The 15,503-nt window shown below is 60.1% G+C and overlaps 3 protein-coding genes across 6 annotated transcripts in view; 1 reads left to right on the top strand and 2 right to left on the bottom strand.

Annotated features, from left to right (window-relative positions):
- Nucleotides 1-2,109: 2,109 nt before the first annotated feature.
- On the bottom strand, nt 2,110-6,363 carry TWNK (twinkle mtDNA helicase). The gene is made up of 5 exons (XM_021536233.3): nt 5,103-6,363; nt 4,342-4,582; nt 3,559-3,666; nt 3,077-3,218; nt 2,110-2,476 (listed from the first exon to the last, which is right to left on the bottom strand). The coding sequence occupies exons 1-5, from the start codon at nt 6,361-6,363 to the stop codon at nt 2,222-2,224; spliced, it is 2,007 nt and encodes a 668-aa protein (XP_021391908.3). The 3' UTR covers nt 2,110-2,221.
- Nucleotides 6,364-6,530: 167 nt separating this feature from the next.
- On the top strand, nt 6,531-7,550 carry MRPL43 (mitochondrial ribosomal protein L43). 2 transcript variants are annotated; one of them, XM_077784671.1, is made up of 3 exons: nt 6,531-6,695; nt 7,028-7,140; nt 7,319-7,550. In XM_077784671.1, the coding sequence occupies exons 1-3, from the start codon at nt 6,565-6,567 to the stop codon at nt 7,531-7,533; spliced, it is 459 nt and encodes a 152-aa protein (XP_077640797.1). In that variant the 5' UTR covers nt 6,531-6,564; the 3' UTR covers nt 7,534-7,550. The 2 variants fall into 2 exon arrangements, with proteins under 2 accessions (XP_077640797.1, XP_077640798.1); XM_077784672.1 differs by having other exon boundaries at nt 6,531-6,626.
- A 52-nt stretch (nt 7,551-7,602) lies between these two features.
- SEMA4G (semaphorin 4G) overlaps nt 7,603-15,503 on the bottom strand; it is a 29,528-nt gene continuing 21,627 nt past the window's right edge. Inside the window, exons 3-17 of one of the 3 annotated variants that reach the window (XM_021536354.3) lie at nt 14,720-14,868; nt 14,132-14,194; nt 13,954-14,052; nt 12,709-12,802; nt 12,364-12,477; nt 12,015-12,181; nt 11,697-11,866; nt 11,393-11,537; nt 11,094-11,316; nt 10,892-11,007; nt 10,416-10,567; nt 10,164-10,225; nt 8,817-10,067; nt 8,488-8,607; nt 7,603-8,405 (exon numbers count right to left, since the gene is read on the bottom strand). In XM_021536354.3, the coding sequence (XP_021392029.2) occupies nt 9,226-10,067; nt 10,164-10,225; nt 10,416-10,567; nt 10,892-11,007; nt 11,094-11,316; nt 11,393-11,537; nt 11,697-11,866; nt 12,015-12,181; nt 12,364-12,477; nt 12,709-12,802; nt 13,954-14,052; nt 14,132-14,194; nt 14,720-14,868 (2,396 nt within the window). In that variant the 3' untranslated portion in view covers nt 7,603-8,405; nt 8,488-8,607; nt 8,817-9,225. Of the gene's footprint in view, nt 8,406-8,487; nt 8,608-8,816; nt 10,083-10,163; nt 10,226-10,415; nt 10,568-10,891; nt 11,008-11,093; nt 11,317-11,392; nt 11,538-11,696; nt 11,867-12,014; nt 12,182-12,363; nt 12,478-12,708; nt 12,803-13,953; nt 14,053-14,131; nt 14,195-14,719; nt 14,924-15,503 lie in introns of all 3 variants that reach the window. The other 2 variants (XM_077784670.1, XM_021536353.3) reach the window with 2 other exon arrangements.

Here is a 15,503-nt window from a genome sequence, read left to right on the forward strand (position 1 = left end):
AAGTGCCCCGCGACCCCCTCAACTACCCCATTGAGCCCCTGGCCTCTGCATTCGCAGGACCGTCCCGAAGCGCCCCGAAACGTCCCCAGAGCACCGCACGGAGCTCCAGGGCCGCCGCCGCCGCCCCAGCCCCCGGACCCCCCCCAAACCCGCCCCGGGGGGCCCGGCCCCACAACACCCCAAGCACCGGCAGCCCCCCCGGAGCACCCCGCCACCCCACTCCCCGGAGCGCCCCCGCGCCCCGCCGGCCCCACGGGACCCCCGGGCGCCCCCGGCCCGGCCCCCGCACTCACCGCGGCCCCGCCGCCGCCTCCCGCTCGGCGCCGGCCCCGCCCCGCCCGGCCCCGGCTCCGCCCCCGGCGCGGCCACGCCCCGCGGGCAGGGGCCGGGGCACCGGGGGGCACCGGGGCAGCCCCGCCCGGGACATTCCCGGTCACGTCTGTTCCGGGGGATTCCCGCCGCTCACCCCCTTCTCTCCCCCAGCCACGCCCCCCGCCTCAGGGTTCTGCACCCCCGAAATATCCCCGGGTCTCCGCGGTGAAAAACCCTCTGGATTATGCCCCCTCCGCAATTATCTGGGGAGCCCAGCACTTTGCTAAGGGGCCTGAGGGTCTTTACCCCTCTTGACATCACACTGTCCCTCCACAAGAGTTGTTACAGCTACCCCTCCAGTCTTTCTTGGAGACCCAAACTGGGGGCAAAAGGAGAATAAAATAAACCCTCAAGAAACCACCGCCCCCCAGGGTCTGGGATCAGCCAGCAACCCCCCACAGGTTCAGCTTCTTCATCCCCTCTGGGGCCCATGGAGGGATAGGTAGGAGATGGGTCCTGGGCTATTCCACTGCCTTACTTCCACTCTAGTTCCCCATGACAGCACCTCTCTTGAACTATACTGGGTCAAATGGAAGCCAGTGAGATGGAGGGGACCCTTGGGCTGAGAGGGGAATCCCACAGCCCCCACCCACACCGCCATGTGAGCCCTGACCCAGCTCCACTCCCCCCTGCCTTACCTCTGCTTCCCCAGGACCCTCCTCTGCCACCACCCCTGTCCTGCCTGTGGGTGCTCACACCTGCACTGACAGCACCCAAGGATGCTCTCCAGGTGAGCTGGTGCATCCCGGAAACCCAGAGCTGGGTGTGTACCACCCGCCTGCTCTGGGCCCTCATTATGGCTCAGGTTAAAACTATTCCCAGCATGGAGGTTGCTAATAATCCCATGTGCCAGGACTGGGGCAGGATGCTCAGTACAGCAGGGACATTGCCAGGGGACCACATCCTCCTCCTCCCTGACCAGGGTACCCTCCCCAGACGCAAGATACTCCAGTCACAGAGACAAAAAAGCACTCATATTTATGCTTTAATAAAACTAGAAAGAGGAAAAAATCAAAGGGATTAGACCAAGATCCAGCCATGGACACTCCCTACCATGGCAAGGACTAGTCAGGTCACAGTATTTGCTGTCTGCAGCCCTGAGGACAGGGGGGGTGGCAATGCCCCCAAACCCAGCAGAGCAAAGCAGGACTGTTCCTCACATGGTTTTATTGCTGGTGATGCCCCCCCAGAGAAAGGGGCTTTGGAGACCCTGAGCAAAGGGGGCCAGGTCAGGCACCAGCCCAGCAGGTAGAACCAGTAAGTTCCATGTAACACCTGCTCCCACCCTGGAGCATGAGCCACAATCTCCCCCACTTTCCTTCACCATCTTTCCCTTGCTGGCTCCATCCCAATCATGATTGAGCCCACAGACCCCTTTTGTGACAGGGAGGTTTCTACTATGTGTCCCTCAGCATAGTTGCCCTCCACAATCCCTCCCACTTAGCGACAACTCATGATTTCAGCTCCATTTTAGACACAATTCAACGACCTGTCCCAAGTCCAGAGATACTCAAGTCCTGGACCTGCAGATCACCCCCACCATCATCCAGTTTACTCTGCCTCCACTCCCCCTGTGCTCCCAGCACTCAGCACCAACACAGAGCAGCCAGTCTTTGTCAAATCACCTTCCCCAGCCACTCTTCACTAGGATGAGACCACTCCGCCTCTCATGGTGGTTCCCCATTTCAGAGACACTGTGCTGGTGGTCAAGGTTTGTTCATGCAGGACAAAGGGCCACAGAGCCCCATGGCAGATGCTCCCAGGGAAGAAGAGCTGGCACGTTCCAGCCTTGGGCTGCCAGAACTAGTATCTGTTCCTCTAGACAAACTGAGGAAGAGACCTACTGGGCTCATGGCTTCTTGGAGGCTCCTGAACCTCCCTCCACAATTTTGTTGGCTAAAATCTCCTTCTCTTCCTTCATCTTCTTCAGCCTGACCTTGCTTTTTGAAGACGAGAAAGAGAGCGAGGCCTTGCTGAACTCCAGTGGGAAGATACCCACGTCCCCATCAAAGCGATTCTTGGACACCTGCAGGTAGCGCTTCCCTGGCCCTGTCACCAGCTTACGGTCTTGCAGGATGAGGACGTTGTCAGCCTCCTGGCTGGCCTGGGGAGAGGAAAACATCTCCAGAATGGTGCCAGGAATGCTGCTAGAGTGACAAGCCTCAGAGATGCTCACAAACACTTGCCCAGTTCCTTTAAACCCTTTTACAGGGCACCCCAGGCCACAGCAACTCCAGTATTTCCCCAACACCAACCCCTTGTGTTCCCCTGGAACGTCCAGGGATCCACCAAGCACATCCTGGCCACAGCCCACCCTGGGGAAATGGGACCCACCCTGGAGGGTTGTGCACAGAGAGCACCTCCTGCCCACAACTGCAGGGCTGGTCAGCATCATAGAAGAGACTGGAATACTCAGAGCCCATCCCCGCACCCTCCCTGCCTCCCTCTTTAATTATCTCGTACTACATTCCACCCACAGTCAGTATTAATTAACTGCACCTAAAGCCCCAGCAGAGCTTTAGCTGACAATGGGTTTGCTCTCTGCCTGCATCAGGACTCTGGGAGACATCCCACACCTTTTAAGTCCCCAGTGATGATCCAGCATGCTGATGGCAGCTGAGGATGACTGTCCAACATATCCTAGCCTCTTCCTGGGAATACACAGCAGCCAAGGGACTGGAAGGGCCACCCTGGCCCAGCTCACCTTGGCAGAGCCAAAGATGGAAGCTGTCTGCAGTTCCTTCTCATCATCCTCCTTGCGCGGATGGATGATCAGGGTGATGTGGCACGTGTTGTCCGTGGCAAACTTGCGGAAGGCACCAACGATGAAGTCCTGGGCAGCGAGCCTGCCACAGCAGCAAGAACGGGGTCAGGGGCTGGCACTGCTCAGTGGCAGGTGGCAGCAAGGTGCTGATCCCCACAACAGAAACCACCCGGGAACGTGAGGCAAACAAGCCCACATGGGAAGAGGGATGTGGTATGGCAGGGATGGCTAGTAACCTGCTCACCCCTTCCCACCTCTTCCTCCCCAGGGCACTGGTTGCCTTTTAATGAAACAGGGTAGCCAGAAAGGAGTAAAGGCAACAACCCTGTGCAGATCCCCAGGCCTTGGTGTGACACCTGACAGGGAGAGCTCCAGCACTGAGGGTGACAGAGGAAGGAAGGGTCAGACTGGAGAAGGACTACCTGTCCATAGAGAGGTGCTCGTGTCCCATCATGAACTGGAGATTGTCGACGACCACGTGGGTGATGTCATACATGTAGACTGCGTGCTGCATGGTGTCAATCACTGTCCTGAGCAGGGGAGATCAGGATCACCCCCAGCAATTAGTGGAAGTAGGGATGGAAATGCTGAGCCAGGCAAAGGGATGCAGAGAAAGAGCTGGAAGGTACTAGGCTGGGTTCTGATGGGACCTGGGCACATCCCACCTCTACACCTTCCCCACTATATAGCCGGTACAGCCCCATCCCCCAGGCAAAGGTAGTTGGGATCAGAAGGACCTAGCATTGCCCACACAGTCCCTGCCTACTGCCCTGCAATGCCCCCAGCCCACGGGATCCTCAGGGCACACAGGGATGCATGCAGATGCCACAGTGCCTGATGAATAAAAGGGGTTAGAGGTGCCTGTCCTCCCTCTTCAGCAAACAACAGCATTGCAGGTAAGCAGGGTGCAAGGGGACATGTCCTGCCATGGACACAGGCTGGCCTCAGAGCAGCACAGGGTCAAGTCCCCTCCTTCACCACCACCCCAGAGAGAGTCTGTGAGAGTCCCCGTGATAGGAGGAACACCGGTGGTTGGCCACACAGTCCCCACACACCAACCCTGGGACTTAAATAGTCCCACTGTGACATCCCTGCTAGCCCCAAATCTGTGACTCACTGTGGGGGAAGAGCCCCAGCTCCCCAAGGCCCTGCAGCACATGCCGTGAGGGGTAAATGCCACTGGGAATGGAGGTGCAGGACCATACTTGATGTTCTGCTGGCCATGGAAGGTCATGAAGTAGAGCGGGAGCTCCTCGAAGCGATCAGCCCACTCATCGTACAGTTCTAGCTGGTCCTCCAGGCGCCGGCGAGCAAACTGTGTCAGCATGATTTTGGCCAGACGGACATTGTTGATCTCAAAGCTGCCCCACAGCGTGCACACACCCTGCATGCACAGATCCAGGGCATACTCACTGATAAACGTGGTCTTTCCACTGCCCGTTGGGCCTGGTACAATGACAACAACAGGAGAATTAGCTGGGGGAGATGATCTGACCCATCCTGACCGTGTTGGGGGGCTGTTTAGAGGTGGAAGAAACAGGGAGCGGGGTAAGAGATGCCCATCTGCAGCACTCACACCATAAACAAACTTCTCATGTCACACTATACACCTGGGTGCTTGGGCATACCCTTCCGCAGCTTATGAGTCCCCACAGGTCCCTGTGAAGGGCTGGGCAGCCAGTGGGGTGAGCACAGGGAGGGCTCAGGGTCGCAGGTGGGAGCAGGGGTAAGGGATAGCCCAGGATTTCCTACACTGCCCCAGGCAGGGAGCCCGTCACCACACTAGCATGCATGGTCCCACCGAACTGAGGAATGCACCCCAGCCTCTCACACAACCACAGGACAGGCTCAGCGAAAGCCTTGAGCAGAAAGAGACCTGGAATACTCGTGAAGAACCACCCCCAGGAGGGTGAAGTCACCAGAGAGCCCTCTGCTCGCCCTGTCCAGCAGTCGTTGTGTCAATTACCTGTGAAAATGGTGAGCTCCCCTCTGCGGTGCCCTTTGAGAAGCTTGTTGAGCTCGGGGAAACGTGCCCACTTGACACCAGACACCTGCTCGGTGTTCACCAGCTCCCCAAACACCTCCTCGCGGAGCTGCCGGAAGGAGATGATGGATTTGTGGCTGGCAAGCAGGGCAGAGCGTAGGATTTTGGTGACGTTCAGGCCCTGGTTCAGAGCCTCCAAGGGCCGGGGCTGCAGGTTGCCAGGGCGCACCAGAGAGCAGCGCTTGAGGCTCAGCTTGCGAGCAAAGAGCTTGGCAGCTTCCCAGGAGCGCAAGTCCTCGCCGAGCCACAGCGTGATGCGCTTGAACTGCTCCAGGTAGGGAAGAAGGGTGGGAGGCAGGCAGCTGGCCCCCCGTGGCAGGGCCAGGCTGGCCACTCCTGCAGCTTGGTGCAGGGCCAGGGCATCCAGCTCCCACCCGGTTAAGACCAGCTCTGTGTCTCGGCGGCCAATCAGAGGCAGCCCAAAAAGATTGCGATAGGAATCGAAGCGGGGTAAAGTCTCTTCCACATAAGTTATCGTGCCTCCCTTTTTCTCCACCCTCAGGAGCTTCAGGCCCTTCAGGCTCGCATCTTGAGGGCTGAACCAGGGGAAGACGAGAGACCTGGCAGTCCTCAGATAACGCACACCGAAGCGTTTCAAGGTGGCATCTGTCACCTGGGAGATACCAAACAAAGCCTTGGTCTCCTTGGTCTCCTTCTCATCCAGCAGCTCCCAGAGCGGCAGAGCCCGTTCCCAGATGCAGCGGGCATCCTCGCGAGCCTGTCGCATTTCCTCCTCCGCTTCCTCCGAGCTGGCAGGGGGAATGGGGGTAACGCCACGGTGCCGCATTTCCACATTAGCCTGGAAGTCCTGCCAGGTGCCCTCGGCCAGAGTGGCTGTGCACAGGAAGCTGCCCGTGGTCTTGTCAATGAAAAGCGTGAACGGGGCATTGGCGGACAGCGGCTGGTCCCCGCGGTCGCCAGTGAAAAGGCTGGGGGTGTGCAGGCAGCTGTACCCATCGTGGAAAGGGATGTCCTGTGCCCGCAGGTACTGGCGGATCTCGGTGATGGAGACGGAGGGCGCGGGCCCGTCGGGGGAGGGCAGCACGTCCTTCTTGTAGCGCCGCTGGCCGAGGCGGCCCGGCGCCCCGGGGCTCAGCGAGGCTCCCTTGCTCCTGGCCCCCGCGCACAGCAGCGGCAGGAGGCGGCTGGCGGCTCTGCCGGGCCGCAGGGGCACCAGCGCCATCCTGACCGCCCCGGCACCCGCCGCGCCGCATGGGCGGCTGCCCCGCCAGCCGGCCCCGCGGAGCCGCTCAGGCCGCAGCCCGCACGTGGGTCCGCACGGACACCGCCATTGCTGGGCCCGCTCCCGCGCGTCACTTCCGGCGGGCCGGCCCGCCCCGGCCCGCCCCTCCCGCCGGTTCCGGCTCCGGGTGAGCGCGGAGCCATGACGGGCCGCGGGTCGCCCAGCCGGTTCCTGACCGCCGTGCTGCACAACGGCGTGGGCCGGTACGTGCGGCAGCTCCAGCGCCTGCAGCTCCTCTTCAGCCCCACCGCGGCCGACGCCCGCGGCGCCAGGTACCGCCGGCGGCACCGCCCGGCCGCCGGGCATGGGGCGGGGGGAGCCTGGTCACCCCTTTAGTGGCAGGACGGGTCTTCCCCCGGGTCTGTCAGCGTGGGGAAGGGACAGTGCCGCTGCCGCTGATCACACGGCGGCGGCGGGGTGGGACCCCCAGCCTCCTGCGAGACGGGGCAGGATGGAAGGCGGCACCGGGGGCATCACCCCAGATTCTGCGCTGTGCCCCCTCCCGCGGGGCCGGCGTGGGCGGACGGTGACCCATGTCCGGCGGCTACGGCGACTCGTCCTTTCTCTGGCCCGGCTGGGGCTGAGGGTCCCCTCTGGCCCCCAGGCAGTTCGTGGAGGAGGCGGCACAGGACTTCGCCCGGCAGCACCCCGATGTCGTCCTCTACGTGAGCCCCCACTCGGGCCCGGGCCCAGCGCCGGTGCTGCGGGCTGAGTACTGTGAGTGCCGGGGGTTTGGGGAGGGGATGGGGGTCTCCCTGCCCTGCCCCGGCTCTGTGCGACCTCTGCCCGGCGCAAGTGGTGCCAGGGCAGCTGCTGGGGGCTGGGGGAGCAGCGGCTGCCCCTCGGAGGCTGTGGAGCGGGGGGATCGCGGCCTGACCCCCTCACTCTGCTGCAGTGAACGGGACCGTGCGGGACGAGCTCATTGCCAGCAAGACGAGTGAGGAGATCGTGCAGCTGGCCACCAAGCTGGCCAACCAGTCCGGCCTGGACATCATCCGCATCCGCAAGCCCTTCCACACTGACAACCCCAGTATCCAGGGCCAGTGGCACCCCCTCACCAACAAACCCTCCATCCTCACTGTCCAGGGCCCACGCCTGCAGCCCCAATAAAACCTTCTCCACCCCCCGACATCTCTGCATCCATTTCTCCTGCCTTTAGAGGGACACTGCTACACCATGTCCAGACAGAGCCATTTTTATTGCTGGAGGGGAATGTGGAGCTGTGCATGAGAAGTGCCAGACACAGAGTGATGCCCCTCCTTGGGGGGTTGTCCTTGGGGTAGTCCTTGGGAATGGCTCACACCCCCTTCTTGCAGCAAAAACAAGGGCTGGGGCAGGGTGGCAGAGTGTGCAATTCTTGCCTTTTGCTGCCAAGCCTCACTGTCCTGGAATAGGAAGCCTGAGCTGTAGCTCGTGGGGGACCCTGGGGTTGTCACCCGTCTCCTTTTTCCCCTGTAGGGCTGAGCCCTTGGCAATGTCCTGATCATGGAGGTACGAGCAAGAAACATGGGAGAGGAACAAGGACCCCTGCAGGTCTGGCCCTTCCCAGCTTCTCCAGTGTCACCACAGTGTCCCTGGAGGATGAGATGCTTTTGTCACCCCCATTTCTCAGGTTCCCCAGGAGGTGGCAGTTGCTGAAACGTTTGGGAGGATTTAGGGACCGTGGCTGCTCCTGGAAACTGCCATGAAGAGAAGGCTCCAGAGGGAGGCAGGCCCTTGTCCAAGGTTCTTCTTCCTCACTGTGTGAGGACATTTCCCAGCCCACGCATTTTCCCACGGATGGCAGGGCTGTGCCTAAATCCCCGTTCACCAACAGCACTGCACAGGAGGGCAGAAACACGTTGTGCTTGGAGCCACAGGGGCACTGCAGACATCAGGGGCATGTGGATGATGTGCTGGTCCCTTGTCACACTGTAGGGCACAGTGGTAGCTGCCAGTCCTGCTGCTAGTGCATCTTGCAGCCTGCTACTGCATCCAGTGCCCTGGGGAAAGGGAGCAGAGCCCTGTCAAGGTTGGAGGCCGTGGGGGTGTCACCTCCCCAGTGCACCCAGCCCCGTATTTCACCTGTGGCCTCTTCGCAGTGGGCACATGCCCCTTCACCAGCTGCTCCAGGGTATTCTGGACATCAGCTCCTCGCCCTATCTCTTGTCCTTCGCCAAACCATCCACTCCCAGAGAGGAAACCCTGAGGGGGCAGATGCGGAACAACGGGCAGGGGCTGGAAACCACCGAGACTACCCTCACAATGTGAGATGTGTCCAGGGCCCCTTCCTGCCTGAGGGCTGGTAGCTGGGGAAAACCTGCCAGCCCTACATCAGCAAGGGATCCTGTGCCTTGTATGAGACACAGGCACAGTATGTCAGCCCTCAGCCCCCCTCCGTGCTCTTCACCCACCTCTCAGCAGCTATCCAGCTCCTGTGTGCCAAGGGATGCCCAGCAGGGCTGGCCAAGTCCACACATCCACAACAGCGTCTCTCTCATGCCTGGATGAACAGACAAAAGCTCTCCCTCCCCTTGGTGTTCACCTTCAGCCAGGTGCCAACTCCTTTCTCCATCTTGTGGCCAACGCCAGTGAGTTTTTATACATAAATAGATCTCCAAATTTAAATAGACATTTTTTCCTTTTTTTCTGTAAAGTCTCAAAAGTAAGTGAAAAGGCAATGTAATGTATGAGCCTGGGCCCGGCCCAGCTCTGCTATCAAGGAGGTAGTTTTGCCTGAGTCTTGTAACACTGCTGACAAAGGGTGGGAGAAGGGGCTGGAGGGGAGGAGGGTCCCACTGGCAGGACCCCCCTCCCCAGCCCCTACACAGAGCTCTCATCCAGCTTTTCCACCAGTTGCGTGTGTTTTCGCTTCTCCAGAATTTTGCTGAGCTCCTCGGTGAAGGATGCATTGTAGAGTGGGGAGGCCAATGGCTCCTCCTGCTGCTGCAGCAACATGTAGCTGTTGCCGTTCATCTTGCGGAGGACATTGGGCAGAGCCCCCACACCGTTGGTGAGCTCGGCTGGCAGCGGGGGTGGCAGTGGGGGCACGGCCGCCGCCAGCTCCTTGGCTGGGGAGGTGACAGCTGTGGGCGCCTCGCCAGGGATGATCCGCAGGCAGCCATCGGGGTAGGTGAGCTCTTCCTCCTCCTCCTCCCGGTGGCCCTTGCGCAGGCAGTTGGCTGAGACGGTCTGCAGCTCCACGCTGGCTGGCCGCGGCTCCGCTAGCACATACTTGCCCTTGCGCTTCTCCAGGCAGGACACGTACAGGAGGACGATGCTGAGCACGGTGCAGAGCACCACCAAGGTTATGATGGCAGAAATGTAAGCCACCTTCATGTCGTTGGTTGCCTGGCTGGCAGCATGGGGTGATGGGACAGCTGTAGGGCTGCGGGGCAGCTCGGGCAGCACGGTGAGGCTGTAGGTAGCCAACAGCGTCCGGAGACCCTGCTCCTCGCCGTAGCAGCGGTACTCACCACTGTGCTGGGGCAGCGTGTCCGTCACCAGCAGCCCATCCACCCCCACGCGCAGCCGGTCCTGCCCTGTGCCCAGCACTTCGGTGCCATTCAGCAGCCACACGGCTCGGGCCAGGTTGGAGCGCTGGTCACAGGGCAGCAGCACATCGTCCCCCTGCAGCACCGTCCGGTTCTTCCACAGCAGGGAGCCTGTGGGGACACGCACTGCCTTGCACCTCTCCCAGCTATTCTAAGGGATGCTGGACATCAGCATCCCCATAGTCCCAAAGGGCAGGAGAGACTCACCCCGTCCAGAGCTGCTCCGGCATCCCTTGTTGCCACTTTGAATGTCCTGCACCAGCCCTGTGCTGCAAGGCATGGGGGGCTCAGCCATACAGCCTCAGCTGAGCCCACCCTTATGGGGGTCATGGCCACCAGGCGACCCACTGTCAGATGCCAGACCTTTGGGGTTGGCTCTGGGGTGATGTGAAACAGCATGGGATGGGGGAAGTGGAAGGCTCATGGGGACCCATCTGTAGACGGGCAACCCATCCCTACCTGTCTGTGGTGGCGATGGTGCGGCATGCCCTGCCATCCCAGGCACAGTAGGGATCTCGGGCGAGGATGCAGTCATAGCAGGAGGCGTACTTGGCGCAGGAGGCCAGGGGCACCTGCACAATCCCACTGGCTGCCCCCACGTACAGGCTCCTCTGAGGGAGGAAGAGCTGGCTCAGTATGGATCTGCCATGGTGCTGCTGGACTGTGGAGTGCCCCATGGTGCCCAGAGATCCCCCCCCAGCCCCACAGCACAGCCCTCCCTTCATGGGTGTGCACGAGAAGGGCCCCCAGCTTGTAGTCAGTGCTGATGGCCAGGCTGGTTCGTTTCCGCAGGCTACCCTCCTGGGCTCCATCACATATTCTGAGCTGGGGTGACCTGGGAGTCATGTCCTTCCAATGCCCCAAAAAGTGCAGTAGCAGCTTCACAGCACAAGCATGCCCCATGTGTGGTCTCCCTTACTTGTTCCGGCCCTCACCTGGATGTGGGAGATCACCAGGCTCTCCACAGGCTGCAGGTCCTTGAACACCTGCACCTCCTCCACAATGTGGATGCCAGAGTTCACCACCACAGCCTTGTGGATCCAGCCATCCCCTGGAGAGCAGAGCAGGGGATTCAGGAGAGAATGTGAGGTGTACCCTTTGCCTAGCAGAAACCTGTCAAATTCATCTCACACTCACCTGTCCCCATGAAAAGCACATCGTAGGAGCGGCCATCCAGGGCCTGCACCCTGTCTACAGCCAGTTGGCTGTACACCACGTTCTTCTTCACCAGGAGAGGCTCCCCACCAGCTGGTTTCACTTCCTCAAACATGAGTGGGTGCAGCTTGACAAAGTCCAGGACACTGTTGGGCAGATCCTGCGAGGAGTTGTAGCCCTTCCTGCGGGAGTGGTCCGTGATGCACTGCCCAGGGGAAGCAGGGGTCAGAGAGGAAGGCACCTGCCCCATGCCCCCCTGTTCTGCACTCCTAGGTACTCACGGAGCCGGGCCGGGGCTCGGGCACTGCACCGTCGTAGCGGGACCATTTGCGAGCCCAGTCCTGGTACTCCATGTAGGGGCCCTCAAAGGCACGCTGCACCGCTGAGATGTTGTAGCGGCACACGGCCGAGGCCTCCATGGTCCTCCTGAGGAGCAGAACCTCACGTAAGTCTGGGCAGATACATGGGTGCTCCCAGCTGATGCACCCCCAGCTGCTCAACACCTGCGCATCCCCTCATGCTTCTCTGGCTCCCCTGGTGCTGCAGAATTTTAGTCCCAATCATTTTGGCCATTGCCCCACTCACCACTGCGCTGAGAGTGTGAAGGCAGCATAGAAGACAGTGCTGGCCCAGCCGCCCCCATCCAGGCTGCAGACACTGCGCAGCACCTCGTAGTAGGGGATGTAGCAGACCAGGCGTGCCTTCATGAAGGATGTCCACTTGCGCTGCAGAATCTTCTTCCCCCCCACATCGCTCTGGGAGGGTGCAGAGAGCATTTCTGCACAGGCTGGACGGTTATTCATTCCCCTCTGCCTGTGTCTCAGTCTTCCCACAGGCGGAGGCATGCTGCCCCTGCACCAACAGGAGCAGTGCTTGGCTCCCTGTGGCTGGGAACATGCCTACCTTGCAGACACGGGCCACCCGGGCCACTCGGGCCACCTGACTTTTGTCAAAGAAGGATGTGGTCTCCTCTCCTGCCCGCTCCATAAAGAAGTAGTAGATTTTGTCATCATCACCCACAGGGCTGTCCTTGCTCTCCCGGACCAGCACAGAGGTCACAAACTCAGCGTCTGGGGACACGGAGCAAGGGATGGTGATTTGAGACCAACACAGAATGGGGAATCCCTCCCTGCTTCAGTTCCTTCTCAAACCACACAGGACTCCAGAGCCATCCCCACACCTGCCCCACACTCTTCAGGGCAATGCACAGTGTCCCACAGCCCACAAGATGGGAGGGACGGGGACATCTCACCATTCAGCCAGTGCAGTGGGGACTCCTCTGTTTTCAGTGGCCGCTGGTGCAGGTTCCTCCGAATGTCAGGGAGGCTCCGAAACTCGTAGCGTGTTGCTGTGTACAAGCCTCCATCTGTGCAGGGCAGGTGCCCATCAGCATGGCCTTGCAGCCTGAGGACAGCCACACAGGCCACCAGCATCCCCAAGCCCCAGGCAGACAAGTAGGGGGAGGACCAAGTCCTGATTTGCTAAGGCCTCTGCGTGTGGAACCACCCAGCTGGCACCCCCTGGAGAGGTGCTGGGGATGGGGCCATGGTCAGTGGCATCCTGCATGTCCCCACAGCCCTGGAAAGGTGCTGCTTACCCACAATGAGGCCAGTGTAGCCACGGGCAGGGTCATATGGGCACTTCTCCTTGCCTTCTTCAAAGTGGGATGGCAACATGAACCTGTTGGCATCCTTGAGGGGAACAGGGAATCAGGTTAGACAGGAGGGAACAGACCCACCTCATCTGCCAGCCTCAGGCTCTCTGCAGAGGCTGCTAGCAGGGACAAAGTGATGCCCACAGCCATGCCCTTGTCCAAGTAAGACAAACCCCCCCGGCACTCTCCAGCTGTCAAAAACCACACAGCCAGCCACAGCCCCCAGCCAAGAGTGGGTAGAGGGCTTTGGGAGGAAGAGGAACCTCAGATGGGCTTTGCATGGGCACTGGGCAGGAGCCAGCCAGTGCAACCAATATTCCCAGACAGTGCCTGGTTGGCAGATGTTGCTCAGCCAGCCTGGAGTCCCCCCAGGTGCTGTCCATGTCATGGCAGGAGTTATTTTCTTTGGGGGTTTGTAATTCAAAGCATGTTAAATAATGACGGGGCCCTTCCAGCTTGGCAGCTCCTCCGCCCTATTTCCAGTGTGTGCGAGGGCCAAACCGGACCAGCAGCACAGCCATGGGAACAGGCACAGCCTCTCCTGGGCTCCCTGGACACACTGCAGACATGGTCACGGGGCCCCTTTGCCCCCCAGCTCAGGAAAGAAGGTGAGCAAATGGCAACTGAGTCTCCACTGACTCAAGGAGCTACTGAAAGGGGGTCCAAGTTCCACTGCCAATAAAACAATAAACTGCTCTTGGACACTCTGCCATGAGTCACAGCCATGTGGGGACTCTCAGACTAGCACAGGAAATCCCTGGGGAGGGGCTGCTGAGTCAGTCCTGCCCCTGTCACCTTTCCCTGGGCATGCATACCACCTGCCATCAGCCACTCTGCAGCCCCTCCTCTGGGAGGGTGTTCTGCAACAGCAGGCAGTGGAGACCAGGTCCAGGGCTGGTGCATCCTGTCTTGCTGAGCCCACGTGTCTCCCATGGCACTGATCCATCTCGCTTGGGGTCAGAGTGCAGCTGCAGTGCTGGGGTGGGGACTCACGGCATCTGCATCGTGGTGGCCACATCCTCAAACCTACTCACCCCAGCCTGGGAGTCATTCGCCTCACCGTGAGCCAGGCAGGGGCAGGGACAGCGGTAGAAAGGGAGTGGGGCTGTGGGTTGAGACAGTGGGAGAGGACAGGGGCTGCACCTCTCCAGGGTGACATAGTGGCAGCTGTGGGTGAGCCGTACTCACAATGGCAGCGCAGAGCGGGTGGAAGGCGTAGGTCCCACAGGCATAGAGGTGGGTGCTGTTCAGCCGCTGCAGGAACCGCACGTGGTTGAAGCACTCGGTCTGCAGAGGGGGAGCACAGGTGTTACAAGCCAGGAAAAGCTGGGGCAGCCCCTCCCTGGCACCCACCCAGTGGCTCTACCTTGTTGTTTTTGCCCTTCTGCAGGCAGTCCATCCGCTTCTCTGGGGAGGCTTCCCAGTGGATCTGCAAGGGGAAGACAGACTGCTACTGCATGATCCCCATCACTGCATGGTCCCCCTGTTGCTGCAACCTCCAGCTTTCATCAGAGCCATGAGAGATGATAAAATCCTTATTTATATATTTAGGGAGGGATGGTTGCTCAGAGCACAAGATGGCGCCTTGCACACATCCCTCCAGCGTGGGGCAAGAGTGGTCCCAGACCCCAGTTAGTGGGCAGACATCCAAGAGCACTGCAGGAGCCTGGAGGATTTTGGGATATCCTTCCCTGGGGGAGCAAAAGAATGTGATTCCCTCCCTGCCCTTCATTCTGCTGGGGTGTCTCTGAAGCCGGCAGCTCTGAGCTTGGGGATGTCTCCCACCGCTGTCCCCATGCTGCCTGGCTGGGGAGAAGAACCAGGTATCCACAGGGGACCTGGGGACAGACTTGGAGATGTCATCTCCAGGCAAGATCTGAGACGGCGAGGGGGAGGTTGAGCAGTGGCCACGATTTGGACAGGGATTGGGCAGCGTGTCAGCAGTCGGGCTCACCGTGTGGTGGGAGCCGTCAGCCACGTCGCTGGAGTTGAGGGCGAAGATGGCTCCCCTGGCACCCACGTAGAGGATGCCCCGCTCGTCCTCCAGCAGCAGGGTGCTGTAGTTGAGGGTGTGTGCTTTGAAGCGCCGGACTCCCGACAGCTCTGCAAAGGGAACAGGGGGCTGAGGGGGACCCCGGGGCAGGCACAGCGCGAGCCACTGGGAAAAGACAAGAGAATGGAGCTGGAAGTGGGTGGGATGGCATTTACTGAGGTTATCAGGTAGGCAGCGCTTGGTGACAGCAGTTACAGCAGGAGGAAAGGGAGAAGGTTTGGTAAAAGGCAAAAGGCACTAATTGGGCTCAGGGTCACAGAGGAAATTTCTCTCCACTAATTGAAGCACAGCTCAGGGGTGGGAGCTGCAGTGTCTGTGCACAGACCTGCCATGTTGTTTGGGGAACTGCTGAAGAAAGCAGAAAGCAGGGTCACTGCTGGCAGTGACCCTGGCTCTGAACTGAGCCCAGCCAACACAAGGAAGGATAAAAAAACCTGAACCAAAACTGTGATAAAAGGGGAGTGATTCTGCTGTGAGGCTGAGTGCTCCTGTCCACCAAATCAATGAAACCATCCAATTTAGGGTGCTGAGAAGTGTGACTCACACTTCTCGCCAGAGGGACCAGGAGGAAGTGAAAATTCTATGAGGCTTGGGACTCTGTAGGCAGCTGAAAAAGAAATTATTCCCCATCTTTCCCAAAAAAGAGGCATTGCCTGGAGAGAAAAGGGCACCCCAGCTATTAATG

Source organism: Lonchura striata, chromosome 7 (genome assembly GCF_046129695.1).
Source record: "Lonchura striata isolate bLonStr1 chromosome 7, bLonStr1.mat, whole genome shotgun sequence".
NCBI classification, from domain to species: domain Eukaryota; kingdom Metazoa; phylum Chordata; class Aves; order Passeriformes; family Estrildidae; genus Lonchura; species Lonchura striata.

What these genes read in the sequence shown, in the direction of transcription:
- TWNK (XM_021536233.3), bottom strand. Translation starts at nt 6,363, where the DNA reads ATGGCGCTGGTGCCCCTGCGGCCCGGCAGAGCCGCCAGCCGCCTCCTG. An exon ending in GGAGCTCACCATTTTCACAG is followed by an intron (nt 4,583 to 5,102) that starts GTAATTGACACA and finishes TCATTGTACCAG; the next exon opens with GCCCAACGGGCAGTGGAAAG. An exon ending in CCATCTTTGGCTCTGCCAAG is followed by an intron (nt 2,477 to 3,076) that starts GTGAGCTGGGCC and finishes TCCTCTCCCCAG; the next exon opens with GCCAGCCAGGAGGCTGACAA.
- MRPL43 (XM_077784671.1), top strand. Translation starts at nt 6,565, where the DNA reads ATGACGGGCCGCGGGTCGCCCAGCCGGTTCCTGACCGCCGTGCTGCAC. An exon ending in GCCGACGCCCGCGGCGCCAG is followed by an intron (nt 6,696 to 7,027) that starts GTACCGCCGGCG and finishes TCTGGCCCCCAG; the next exon opens with GCAGTTCGTGGAGGAGGCGG. An exon ending in GGTGCTGCGGGCTGAGTACT is followed by an intron (nt 7,141 to 7,318) that starts GTGAGTGCCGGG and finishes ACTCTGCTGCAG; the next exon opens with TGAACGGGACCGTGCGGGAC.